The sequence below is a fragment of the Manduca sexta genome, chromosome 10 (assembly GCF_014839805.1).
Source record: "Manduca sexta isolate Smith_Timp_Sample1 chromosome 10, JHU_Msex_v1.0, whole genome shotgun sequence".
Lineage (NCBI taxonomy): Eukaryota > Metazoa > Arthropoda > Insecta > Lepidoptera > Sphingidae > Manduca > Manduca sexta.
Genome location: NC_051124.1, coordinates 11,911,394 through 11,924,541, shown reverse-complemented (window position 1 = coordinate 11,924,541; position 13,148 = coordinate 11,911,394). Strand labels below are relative to the sequence as shown.

At 35.8% G+C, this 13,148-nt stretch overlaps 1 protein-coding gene across 3 annotated transcripts in view; it reads left to right on the top strand.

Moving 5' to 3' along the window:
• LOC115453903 (sialin) overlaps positions 1-13,148 on the top strand; it is a 69,194-nt gene that overhangs the window by 27,192 nt on the left and 28,854 nt on the right. For all 3 annotated transcript variants that reach the window (XM_037437230.1, XM_037437232.1, XM_037437231.1), the window contains exons 4-5: positions 3,501-3,634; positions 10,700-10,902. In XM_037437230.1, the coding sequence (XP_037293127.1) occupies positions 3,501-3,634; positions 10,700-10,902 (337 nt within the window). The remainder of the gene's footprint in view (positions 1-3,500; positions 3,635-10,699; positions 10,903-13,148) is intronic.

Below are 13,148 nucleotides of genomic sequence, written 5' to 3'. Positions count from 1 at the left end.
ACGTACTATTTCATTCTGACGTGACGTTACTCCCCTGATTCCATCTTTCTTCATTGATCAAAACGACACCGAGTGACAGTTCGGTAGTATGTGATAGTATGTGATCGATGGAAGAGATAACTATTAATAATCTAACTATGATTATCGTAGTAAGTATATTTATATTTTCGAAACCAAGAAAATGGATATATGGCAAGAAGATATCTTTGACCCAAAAACGAACGCCACGCTAAACATAAAAGTTGACATTCGGCTTTAAACTTTTATAACATGGGCACTTTGTTTGGAAATGAATTAGTTCTGGAGGTCATCAAGGTTTTAGTTTTAAAACCTACCAAAAAAGAAGCAGCAATTTTCAATCATGGATGCCTTACTCACGTTATTATACAAAGCCTTTTTGAAATTTAGTAGTAGGTAGTGGCGACGACCAAAACTATGAATCATTAAAAGATTGATATTGAGCATGGAGACGATTGAAAAAATGAAGTTCAAACAATTGTTAGTAACAAGTCATTCTATACCAAACCCAAATGGGATTAATCTAGCAATGGAATATACATGGAATTTTGAAATTAAAACCCAAAATGTTATCTTTGAGTAAAACATCAAAGTATAATCAAAACCATTATATTTTTTTTTTGGACGCATTTTATGTAATTGATGTTAGCGTATAAAGACCTTTATCTAGTTGATGGTGGTAGCTTCGTTTATGATAGCGAATGTTCTTGCACAAGCTAATTATAACATTCTCGGAAAATCGTTTCTGGTAACCTTAATGACGTACAGAAGCGGACTCTTGTGTTTTACTAAGCGATTAGCTTTTCGTTTGTGATTCCGAAAACCAAGTAAATTTCTTCCTTCTTCCCGTTTTCAATTAGAAGTTTACTAGACGCCCGCCATTTCTCTGGGTAAGTGAGCAGTTATGGTAATCATCATTTAGCATCGTGCCTGACCTGACCTGACATGATTTGCTTGTTTGCAAATCATCTGCTTTAAGAATAAAGATAACAACATAAAACCTTTCCACCGTATAGTATTGTCGCACCATATTTCTAAATTATTCGTCTTCTGTTTTAAAAACAGCAGTAATATTCTATTAGTTTGTCGGCGACTCAAATGGACAAAACTTGGCCACGCAGACCTAAGTACGTCGCTGACTTCAATAATTTACTAGTTTTGTACTTATGCCAACTACTTGGACCACTACCATGTAAAGTAATGTTAGATAATCTTGAATCCTGAGACTAAACTTAGCTGTTTGAGGTAAAAATAGATGTAGTTTGTGAGGTTGTTAACATAGTTTGAGCAACATAAAAATCTGTGAAGGTTTTGTGTTGATTGAAAGTCTATGTGGAGTAACAGAGTGACTCCCCTCTTGGTTGAGGCCTTAGAATGGTATTTTATGGATTTGGAATATAATTTTCCGGGTAAATAGAAATCAGGGAATCGTATACTGTCTTTGTTAATTACGAATGTAGTTATACGTAATTTCGTTCTATGTTTTTAGCTGTGGAAGGTTTTCATGAGAAATTCGTGAACTGCATTATTATAATGCAACATGCTGATTGTATCATTATTTGGCACGAGATTCGGAGTCGTGATCCCCGTGACGAGAGTTTGGCAGTTGACGAGGGAAAGGACCACGGAAATGGATTCCATCTTGCATTATATAAAGTAAACAGAATAATTATGGTATACATCAGTGGCGAAAGGTGAAATATTCCAAAAGAGGACCCCACACAACATATAGGTAGTAATATGCATAAATGCAGTCTGCAAATAATTCTGATGATTAATAGGTTCTAAATAAAGGGAAGACGGCAGGAATCGGGTAAATGGACCCTTTGCCGCTGGTATACATTGTATGTACCGTAAAATGGGAGGAATTGTATTCCCTAAACAGGATTTTTTTGAAACTGATGTTTGTTATAAGAGCGCATAGGTTATTTTATAGCTTGTAAGAAGGAAGATATATGTCGGAAAAAAATCCTTTAAAATAGGACAGGTATTTTGAAATAAAATTTAGTCTAAAAATAGCACCGTTATTGTCTTTAAGCACCGTTGCCTAGTATTTTAGTCTTTTAGTTTGAAAAAACTGGTAAAAACGTGTTATCTAGTCATTATTACATACGTTACATTTTGGGTCAACGACTTTATTGATTTGTGGTGGTTATCGGCAATTTTTTACCACTTACAAAGCAATTTACTTAATTATGTTCTGTTATGTACGCAGAATTGAAATTATATTGATGAGTTCTGATAAAAAAAAATATATAGAACTTAAAACATAAATATTGAAGTTGTAATTGTCCCTGGTATCAAAACAATTAATACTTTTATAAAAGAGGCAGATGAGCAAGTGAATCACCTGATATTACTTAGTTTTTAAAGAGTTACCGAGATTTAAAGAGAAAGAAGAGTATTTGCTCATCTTAGTGAGCTAGAAGAAGTACCGAAAAGGGAGGACCTATCAGGTCCGCTGGTCTGCGGCAATTTCACTGCCCTCCGTAAATCTACCACCAGGGTTTTTTGTATCATCCCGGTGCTCAACCGACTCGTTAATGCTTCACAATATGTCATTTGTAAATTATTCATACATATGTTACTCGTTCCAGAAGTTTTTTTACCGTTTATCTGATATCTGTTTCCGGTTTAATGATCATTATTCATTTACCGAGAAATAATATCAAACGCGATGTTAGGAAAAGGGAAATCAATGGATGCACATGAGTTTATATCTCTTTAATTTAATGTTTGCTTTATGGTGTGTTGGAGGCTGTGAAAGGTTTGATTGAATTTTGAGAAGACTGTGGGGTTTGGTTGTTATGCTGATGTAAGATAGGATTTTAACGCCAAACTGCCCTGCATTACTTATCTAGTCTTCCCAGTGGAAGACCGATGTTTAACTTCTATATGGGCAGCTCAAAGCTGGATTGTAAGTCCAGTGAACTTAATACAACAATCCTCATGCTCCTTGAAGCCCTGCATTAGCGATAATTATTTGTTCTCTCTGAAATAAAATCAGCCGAATTGAACTTTTCATCGTTCTATGCTTGCGATATAATCTTCCATATTTTACTCGAATAGTCCCTTATTACTCAACAAATAAGATCGATTTTGCAATTTCAAGTGACACAGCCTTGTGCACCTGCTTGATATTCAGAAATGCCGCAGAGAAATCAGACCCCCACGGGTCATCGAACCTTGCACGAACTGTAACAATACGTGATTATTTTAAATTCCTCCAAATGCCAATGTTTCCAACGGTCACCACTACTTTGTTTCTTCGACAACTCCTAAGTGTTAGCGTTGATTTTGATTGCTTTTGTATGAATGACGGCAGGTTAAGACCAAATTATAATAGCTCTATATTTCTCGGCTTCCTGTACTACTGAAGAAGTTAAGTCTTAGTTCGTCATTCTAGATTTTATAACCATTCCAATCATCTATAAATTTCCATGCAATTACGTTCCTGCAATTAAGTTGAAATTTGGTTGCAGCATCCAGAGCACATAGCGCAGACACGCTACCACTGGGACACGAAGCAGAAGAACCACTTGCTGGGCTGCTTCTTCTGGGGATACGTGCTCACAGAACTTCCTGGGGGAAGACTGGCAGAGATTATCGGTGCACGGTAAGATATACTTCAATTCTATCAAATCGAACATATCCTTATATTCTTTACACTTATAGTATAGTTGTTGGCTGAAGTACCAATTAGTTCAAAAGTGATATATTCCGGAACTACTGGTTCTATTCTGGAAAGTTTTTCATCCGTAAGTGCTTTAGGTCACGTCACTGAAACTGACTAACTTGTAGTAATTCAAGAATTTTTAAGTTAAGTTACCATCGATTCGGAATGCGTTATCGTTTTAAAAGAATAGTGACGTAAGAAAATCTCTGGGCAACACGATTCAATACACAACATTAATTATTATCCTTAATTAACCGAGCGGTAATAAGTAACATTATGAAGGGATGAAGTTACACTCGATTACAAGGTATTAACGGATCAGGTATCATTTCCAGGTATTATAACAGCCGTAACCCTACCTTCAGTCTATTATATAATGAAATTCCCGACCCCATCCTTTGCGTATGACGCTTTCTGCAGCTGTGAATACGTAAATTTTGGGGCTTACATTCCCATCGGCTTAAGAATTGAGTTCTCATCTAAATTTATTCATGTCTACTCTGCATAATAGTTCCCAAGCGATTTGTCGGGATGGCTCAGTAATTTGCACATAATAGACCCCATTGTGCTCATTAACAATAAAAACTTGGCTCCCGAATGCTGTTGCGACAATGCTCGCTATTCATTGAACCATATTATCTGCTGCTAGGGCTGCCTCTGTGCCGAATTTGTACAGATAATTTAGAATGCATTATATCCTATTCTCTTGTTAATACATCTTCGGAAGGCGGCTAGATACTTGAATTAATTACTGAAAATGAATATATATTTCAACTTAAAGTACAATATAAAAAAGGTGTTAGAAAAGTCCTGAGAGCAAGACGAATGCAGCTAGAAAACATTTAAACACGAGATTACACTATAATACGTATTGGATGACTGCGAGCGAGTTTCGTAATAGATATTTTTATTTTTGAAACACGTGCTTCTGTTGCGCCGCTTGTAGACAGACGTAAATAAATCAAAGAATTAACGCTTACGTCTGTTGAGAGAGTGATATATCGATTTATCTTAATCAAGGCGTTATTTTTTAATTAAATATATAGTTCATTTAGAGATATCGTGTTTTAATTGCTCAATGGTAAAACTACTTTTTGTGAAGGAAGCAAGGTGAGACATTGAGTGGTACAACCCTGGCTCCGTGTTCGGAAACGAGAAATTAAAAAAATAACATGTTGCATCTGCAAGAGCGTTGACCGGATGGAATAAATAAATACTCTCCAATGACGGATTGGTTGTAATTTTAATGTTTTTTGGTCGAGGTCGGGTCTGATCCAACTTAAACATTGTTGTATTAACACACATTTTGAGGAAAATCCCTATTTTGTTATTGCGAAACATAAAATGGCTAATTTTCTGGGTATACTATTTTTTTACTTAGATGACATAATACTACATTTACGTTATCAAGTGCGTCACGAATTCAACCTAAACTTAAGCAAGACCACAGACATAAATTAAATTAAACTAATATCCAATTTTTTAGTTTCGCAACTAGTTTTTTTATGTTTTCTATTGATAATGCAGATAATCTATTTCTACACACTATTTATACTTACTATAATACAATTTAAAATGGAGGTGACTATATTTACTATTATTTTGATCAGTCTTCTTCCGCATGAAACCCTTATACAATTTCAGACCAAACAATTGTAATAAATAATTGTTGATTAGCCAATTCATCTAAATTTAAGATCTCCAAAATAAAATAATATTCAACCAACGGTGCAACCCCTATTCAAATAATATTTCAAATTCCGTCTCGTATTCAAATACACAGTCGCCAAACCTTATTCACCCGCCCTGACACACTGCCCGAGCATTGGATTGCGCAATTTTCCGTCTAGAACATAAATTAACGCCAAACTCTTCAGGGCATTTTAATAGACGGGTCAGCAGGAGTCAATCGAGCTGATTGCACACTTACGGTCGTTGTATCTGTTGTAATTAAGAAAGGAAATGATAAATTGTCTGCAAATGACAATGATCTCATTCGTGGTATATCGGTAGAATTGAAGAAACTTATGTGTCCAAACTCTGACAGTTGTGGAAAAGTAGGTAGGTAATGCTATATGTATATAATATTATTTGGAATAATAACTTATATGTTGAAGCCAATGAAAATTTTGAGAATAAGAATTAGTAAATGTGGTAAATCAAACTTATTAACTACATATAATAATAATATCAGCCCTGTATTCTATACTTTCCCACTGCTGGGCAAGGGCCTCTACTACTGAGAGGAATTAGGCTTTAGCACACCACGCTGGTATAGTGCGTATTGGTAGACTTCACACAACCTCAAAATTCCTATAGAGAACTCGGGTATGCAGTTTCCCTCACGATGTTTTCCTTCACCGCTAAAGCAAACGATAAATCACTATATATAACTACATAACATTTTATACTTCTATATTGGAATTATCGAGATCCTATTGGCTAAATAAGGAGATTTTGCATTCCAACGAAACATGCTTGAGATGATTCTAGTTAAACACTTGGAAACATCATCGTATGCAGTCCATGTAATTAGAGAATGGCATTATGTCTGCGATGCGATGCCCAGGAAACAGGGAATAGTTAGGATATTAGAGGTGGCATTTTTTTTTGTAAGGTCTGCAATTGTAGCGTTTTTCATCCTACGGGTATCCTAGAGTTTCTCTATTTGAGGGTAAAATTCCTGCTGAGTAAAGAGCATGTTGCGTTATCCCTTCTGATATTATGTCGGCTCTTTCTTATTACTTTTGTAAAAAAGTAAATTTTAATGCAATTTACATTATAGTTCCTGAAGTATGTCAAGTTACAAAAAGGTCCTAAATTACAATTACCTAATACAATGTACACCATGTGAAACGTATTTTGTAAAAAAGCATTGTCAAGAAGAATTTTTTGATTTTAACCGCAAGTATGTGACAAGCGGCGATAGCCTAGTTGGGTGTGGAACGGACTGCTGAGACGAATGTCCGCAGGTTCAAATCCCAAGGGCACACACCTCTGACTTTTCTAAAATCATGTGTGTATTCTTTGTGAATTTATCGTTCGCTTTAAAGGTGAAGGAAAAAATCGTGAGGAAACCTGCACATCTGAGAAGTTCTCTATAGGAATTTCGAAGGTGTGTGAAGTCTATCAATCCGCACTAGGCCAGCGTGGTGGACTAAGGCCTAATCCCTCTCAGTAGTAGAGGAGGCCCGTGCTCAGCAGTGGGCAAGTATATAATACAGGGCTGATATTATTATTTTTATGTGACAACCACGAATTCGCGACAAACCCGAAGTATTGTAAAGGTTAAGTATTTGGCACATAAGTCCTTCATTATTATGCAACCGCCAATATAAAATCAACATAGATAGAGGTTTGTATGAAAATAATATTTATTAGTGTGGATAATGTTGAAACACGATTATAATTTATAAATGATCCAAATCCATTATTAATACGTTTGTAAGACTAAATACGGAAGTTTATAATTAGTAATCACTTTATACGACTTGTATTTAATTAGGCCCACATTCGGATTTATTTTGGTGCGCGTTAAAATCCATATTTACAAACGGGCTCGACCAGTTCTTGTGCTAATCTTTCGTGGCGTACAGAAGTAAGGCGCAGCTGGTAGGAGAGCTCCAAATCCTCTAATCTATTTAATATATCAAACATAACTGTAGCTTCATCAACATGAATCTATTTTTGATTAATACAGTTCTGTTTTCGTAAGGTCGCGCCGTTCTTGATCTAAGTCGTGGCACACTTCCAGCAAACATTCCAGGCAAAAAATTGTACATAATGTTCGCATTTGATATACCGTTAAAAACTGGACTAGAAATGACAAGACGTCATTACGGATCGCTTGCGCCGGCGCCTGTGCTGTGAGCCTTATCAGAAAACTTGTTGGTGACTAATCAAGAAACGAGGACGATGGGAACAGGTTTAAGAACCTGATTATTTGCTACTTTTTTTTTAAGTTAATCACAGGTCTGTAAACTCTAGCCTGTGGAACCTGTCCTTATTTATTACAAATTATGATTGATACTTTGAATGATATATAACATGACATTGATAGCGATGTGGATCGTTCTGATTATCGAATTAATAACAAGATTATTTTGTTGTATGGCTGCATTAATTAGATGGAATTTGTTAATTTGTAGATCATATAGATATCTGTTTCAATCCAGTTTGAATTTTTAACACCTAATAAGAATAAAATATCTAATGGCCAAAACAGCAAACCACAAAATTCACCATTAAATTTACAACCTAAAATATTATACGCCAGACATTTATTGATCCCTTTGCCGGTTGCCAAGAGAGCTTATAAAAATTAAACCATTATACACCTGTCGGGGCCTTAAGCCCCAATACTGGGCCTCGTGTGACGTATGTGGGCCGGTAGTTTTGGTGGTTTTGTTTTGTATCCGCTCTTGATGAGAAACGCCTTGAGCCGATATAATTTAAAAAGTTGTTGTTATTGAAATCGACGGCTGATTGCGGTGTAAAAACCAATTTGCAAATCCAAGTATCGGATGCAAAAACAAGATTGGAGGTCGCGTCCGTGTGTTGAATCATATTAAGATCCAGATTCTAAGAAGTTATAAAGTTAATGGAATTAAAATTGAGGGGAAATCGCTAAAAGAATTAGTATTCTTCAAATTGTAGAAAACATCATTTTTGTGATAAATCAATGTATGTTGATAGGAGAAAGTTTAGTGAAGTCAGAATACCTTTAGCTTTAAATACTAATATGATACTGACAATTAGAAATGTACTATTAAACACAGATAAAGTAGCGACTATCAACTAGTAAGTTGTTAGAATCGTTGGTAGTGAATCACGCGGAACGCTGTCAGTACGTGCAGACTGCATCGCGTGCAACACTTTATAAATCTAATCGTGTAACAGAGTACGCTATGGTTCGTGAAAATTTCGCGTGTTACGTGTGTTGGCGAAATTTTAGTCGTGTTAGATAAGGTTACGTCCGCTTACAATTTGTAATTTAAGGCGATACCTCAAGGTCCATTTTCATACATTTTGTTTCGGCTTTAATCTGGGTAACTAAACAAGTATTGGCAAGTAAAGAATTTAAATTCACGTCTAGTTAGTGATTAGTTCTCGCAGTTGAAAGAAAAACGTAAAAATAATTAATAATCATGGATATTTCGGCCTTTAAAATTTAATATGACGAAATTTTATTTTTTTTACGTTTTTCTTTGAACTGCGAGAACTAATCACTAACTAGACGTGAATTTAAATTCTTTACTTATTTACAAAAAGGCTAAATATAACCTCTTGTTAGCATAGCTTGAGAGGAGAAGTTTATGGCTGAGTCTGTAATTTTTTTTGGTTTTAAATAAAAGAAAGCACCAGTAGTCTCATAATATTATGGTATAGGAATTTACTGACTGCGTCGGTAGCGCAGTTTTATTACGATACAACTGCAGTATGCAGGTCTCGGGTTCAATCCCGGCTTTGGCAAATTTATATTGGGAAACACGACGAAAAATGGGTGCACCAGATGCGTCTCTGCCCAACCCTTCGGGGATAAGGTGTGAGTGTGTGTGTGTGTGTGTGTATAGGAATTTAAAAAGTAAGCTCAAAACAAGTTTTATGATGGTATTAGTATGTGATAATTGCGCTAGTAAAAACTACGATGCGGGTTACGTTACAGTCAATTGTAGCGTTCCTAACCCTGATTCTAGAGACACAGCTCATTAAATTTTACGCTTGGTTTAACCTCTAAACCTAGATCATACTTTTATAGACAACTCTTCCTTGAGTTAGAACTTGACCTAACCATTCTGATAGCATTACATCGTCTACGTTAATTCAGAGAGTAGAACCTCTTTCAATCATTTTGTTGTCATGAGGGAGAACCCTCGAGCAGTTTTGAGCCTGTGTTTCAAATATTCACGTCGCACAAGTAATGGCCAGGAATATGTAGATTTACGATTTTTTCAGAAACTCAATAACGATTTGCGTTATTTGGGAACATTTTAGACTACCAAAATTTTATTAAATTGTCTGTCTAATAGTGTTGATTGCATATTTACATCATGTGTAGTTTAAGAGAAGATGCAGGGAATCAACAATTATACTGTTATTTTCATCATGTAATTAAGGAAACAATATTCACATTATAAAAAATATAAAACAACCAAAGTAATGATAACATATTTTAGAAATATAATGTTTATTTTTTTTCTATGTATCATAAACTTTGATTTTTTATAAATACGGCCTGAAGGATTTTATATCATCCGAAGACTTTTCGAAGGAACGTAGAATCACAAAGAAGCGAAGGCATACTAACACATTACTGATAAAATGTTAATTCTCATAATGCGTAGTAGTTGTGAGCAGCGGAAGTAATGATTTCTATATATTTGGTGTAATGCCTAGTCTCTGGTTTTCCTCAGTTCGTTGCGGTCTAGTGGTTCGGTTATCAATAAACCTTCATAATAACCTTGACATTACGTAGAAATCATCGGCAGTTTAATAACACTGCCTGTATAGATAACGTTATCAAACATTATATAAAATTGTGTATTTTTTCACTAATGTATAATACGTCCAATATTTGTGATATTTGACTATCGGCACAAAGCTGTGTTGTTCGCTTGACCTTATAGATTTTTTAAGTTTTCCTGTTTCATGGATTATACATTCATCATGATCATCAACAGCCGCGAGATGTCCGCTGCACAAAATGGGCCTCCCCCAAAGATTTCTCGATCGACCTTTTACTCATTATTTTGACCATTTTACTCCTTCAGTACAAGGAAAAAGTATTTTATAGCGTAGTAAGGTATTAATAGAATGAGTTATAAAAAAAGTTCTCTTTGTTAGATTGCAAGGGTTAAATAGGTTCATCATCTGAACTCTAAATTCACGAAGGTTTTTCCTGAAGATTGTTTTGTGGTATGGTATCTTGAGATCTAAAAAGAGTAAGAGGCCTTATGATGCTTAGTTTTTAGAACGTAGTTTATTAATGATCGTGTTTATCTGCAGGCGAGTGTTCGGCTACAGCACTCTGCTGGCCAGTATCCTGACGCTGCTAACTCCTGGAGCCGCCGCGGCCGGCTTCGGATGGGTAGTCGCGGTCAGGGTGTTCCTCGGCTTCTTGCTAGGAGCTACGTGGCCCGCCATCTTACCGATGGCTTCTAAGTGGATCCCGCCGATGGACAGATCCAAGTTCATGTCTAATATGATGGGTAAGTGGACTCACAATTTTGACCTTATTTCCAAGTGTTTATTCAATCTCTTTTGTAATGTAGCTAGTGAAATCTGAGGTCAAGGATTTATGAATCAGTAAATGACGTAATTTATTTATGCAGTGCCTATAGACACAAAGACCGGTAAACTATCGTTAGAAATAGAATTTTGTGAGTCGAAAATATGAGATATCTATAGTTCATCGCCTTCAAAAAGATGTGGTAAGTTAGTATCCAGGATATTTTTAAACCATTTAATTTTAAATATAAGTTGTTTTACGAACAAACAGACTATTCTAGTTGGACAGTAGTTGATCGCGGCAGTCGATTGTTTATACCTTCGCTCTCATCACAAAAAAACGCCCTCACAGATATGCCAAAATAAAATAACAACGCGCGTTAATTGACGGGCTGTCAGTAAATATTATTGCGACGCCTCGAGTATTTCGCCGTCACACCGCTATCGGCAACGTCAGATACGTATTGAGAATTGTTATCGCTGTCGCAACGATGCTCGGTGCATTTGAAATCGGCAATATGGCGGCGGAGGCGCGCGCAGGCGTGGTCGCTGACGTCACACGCGCTCGGCCCTCTGATTGGACGGCGCTGGCGGGCATTTTAACCTTGCGCAACGGTTGCCATGCTGCGGTTTATAGTTCTGAGAATTATTTTCGCACTGAACGGCCGGTCACGTGGATGTGTGCAAGGTTAGGAACGCACTGGTAATGTAATATGCACATCCCGATGTAAATGGGACGATACCGTTTATATCGAAGATATCCATGTTTAAAAATATCCATGCATTCAACTCGCTAGACTGTGGACGCATTCGGAGAGGAATTTCAGGAAGAATTATTCTTAGTCATAAAGTTATTTTATCTGAACAAAGTAGGTAGTCGTCTTGACTATGCCGAAAAGTTAGTATTATACAGGAATAATCAATAAAATAATATAGTGTCGATGACTTCCAGATGTTTGCCTGTGTTCCAACTCTGATCAGACGTATTTTTATTTTTTATTAAGCAGTTTTAGTGCGCTATCGGAATCCAGATCTTCGTTTAAACAAAATTAAATAAAGTAGTATATTAAAATTCGCAGCGCAAAAGCGTTTGCTAAAAGACTAATATGTGATTATATCTCAGTACTTGTATCATGCTTTTAAAGTCTAATTTGCCAATCGATGTTATATGTAAGCCCTTCGCGTGTTCCGCACTCGTAGACCTCAATTACATTCAATGCCAGGATAATATCAGATAAAATATTACATCACAGATGGAAACACCCATTTGCTTACAAATGGTGTTATTAGGAAATGATTATGTGCAAGAACTTGATAGATCAATTTGAAAGCAAATAAAAAATAAGAGAACAATGTTATTGCATAAATATAGGCTTAAAACAACTATTGTTGTCCAACATAAATTACCAATATTTGTGTATTTTTAAAACATGCTTTATCTTTTCACACGCAACTTACATAGTTGCATGTTGATGACCACATAACCTTAAAAACATACTTACGTCATTTATGGACAGTGGCGTAATTAGTATGCGATAATATGGGACGCGCCCCCAGGGCCTCTAAGACAAATCTTTAGGTCTCGGTTGAACAGACTCCTTGTTTATTTATTATTGTAACGATAACTTTTGACTTCTGTCGATATCTGTTTAAAAGTAACATAGGTCAAAAATATAGTATGATGTAATTACTTCCCTGATTCTCTTTATTTTAAAATTTTGAACAGAATTTCGTCTCTACGTGCTGACGGAATACAACCCTGTGGAAATTTCCTTGCAAAAGTAAACACGAGTACAATAACAATAAACGTAACACCTTGGCCATGAAATAAAGACATGTATTAAGTAGTAAAAAGCTGTCACGACTGCACTAAGGAAAACGTATCTATCAGTCACAAAACACGATTTAATCGTCCTTGCTCGACGCATTTCCTACGGCATTACAAGAGAATTGCGAGCCGGAAATGTGTTTGTATGCTAATTGTGTGGACTCGATTTATAAATATATATGTTAGTTATAATAGTCATGATCCCACGAAGTTGTGGATAATTTTGAAAGAATTCGGAAGAATAGAAGGACTGATTTTTGATTTTTCTTTTTTGATAATAAAGAATTTGAATAGAATAATTATTATTTAAATCAGATTTTACCTTGATACATATCTGAATTAAATTTAACGAAGATATCAAGCCAGAATTTTGTCTATTCTGTAGGCTGTGCAATGTGC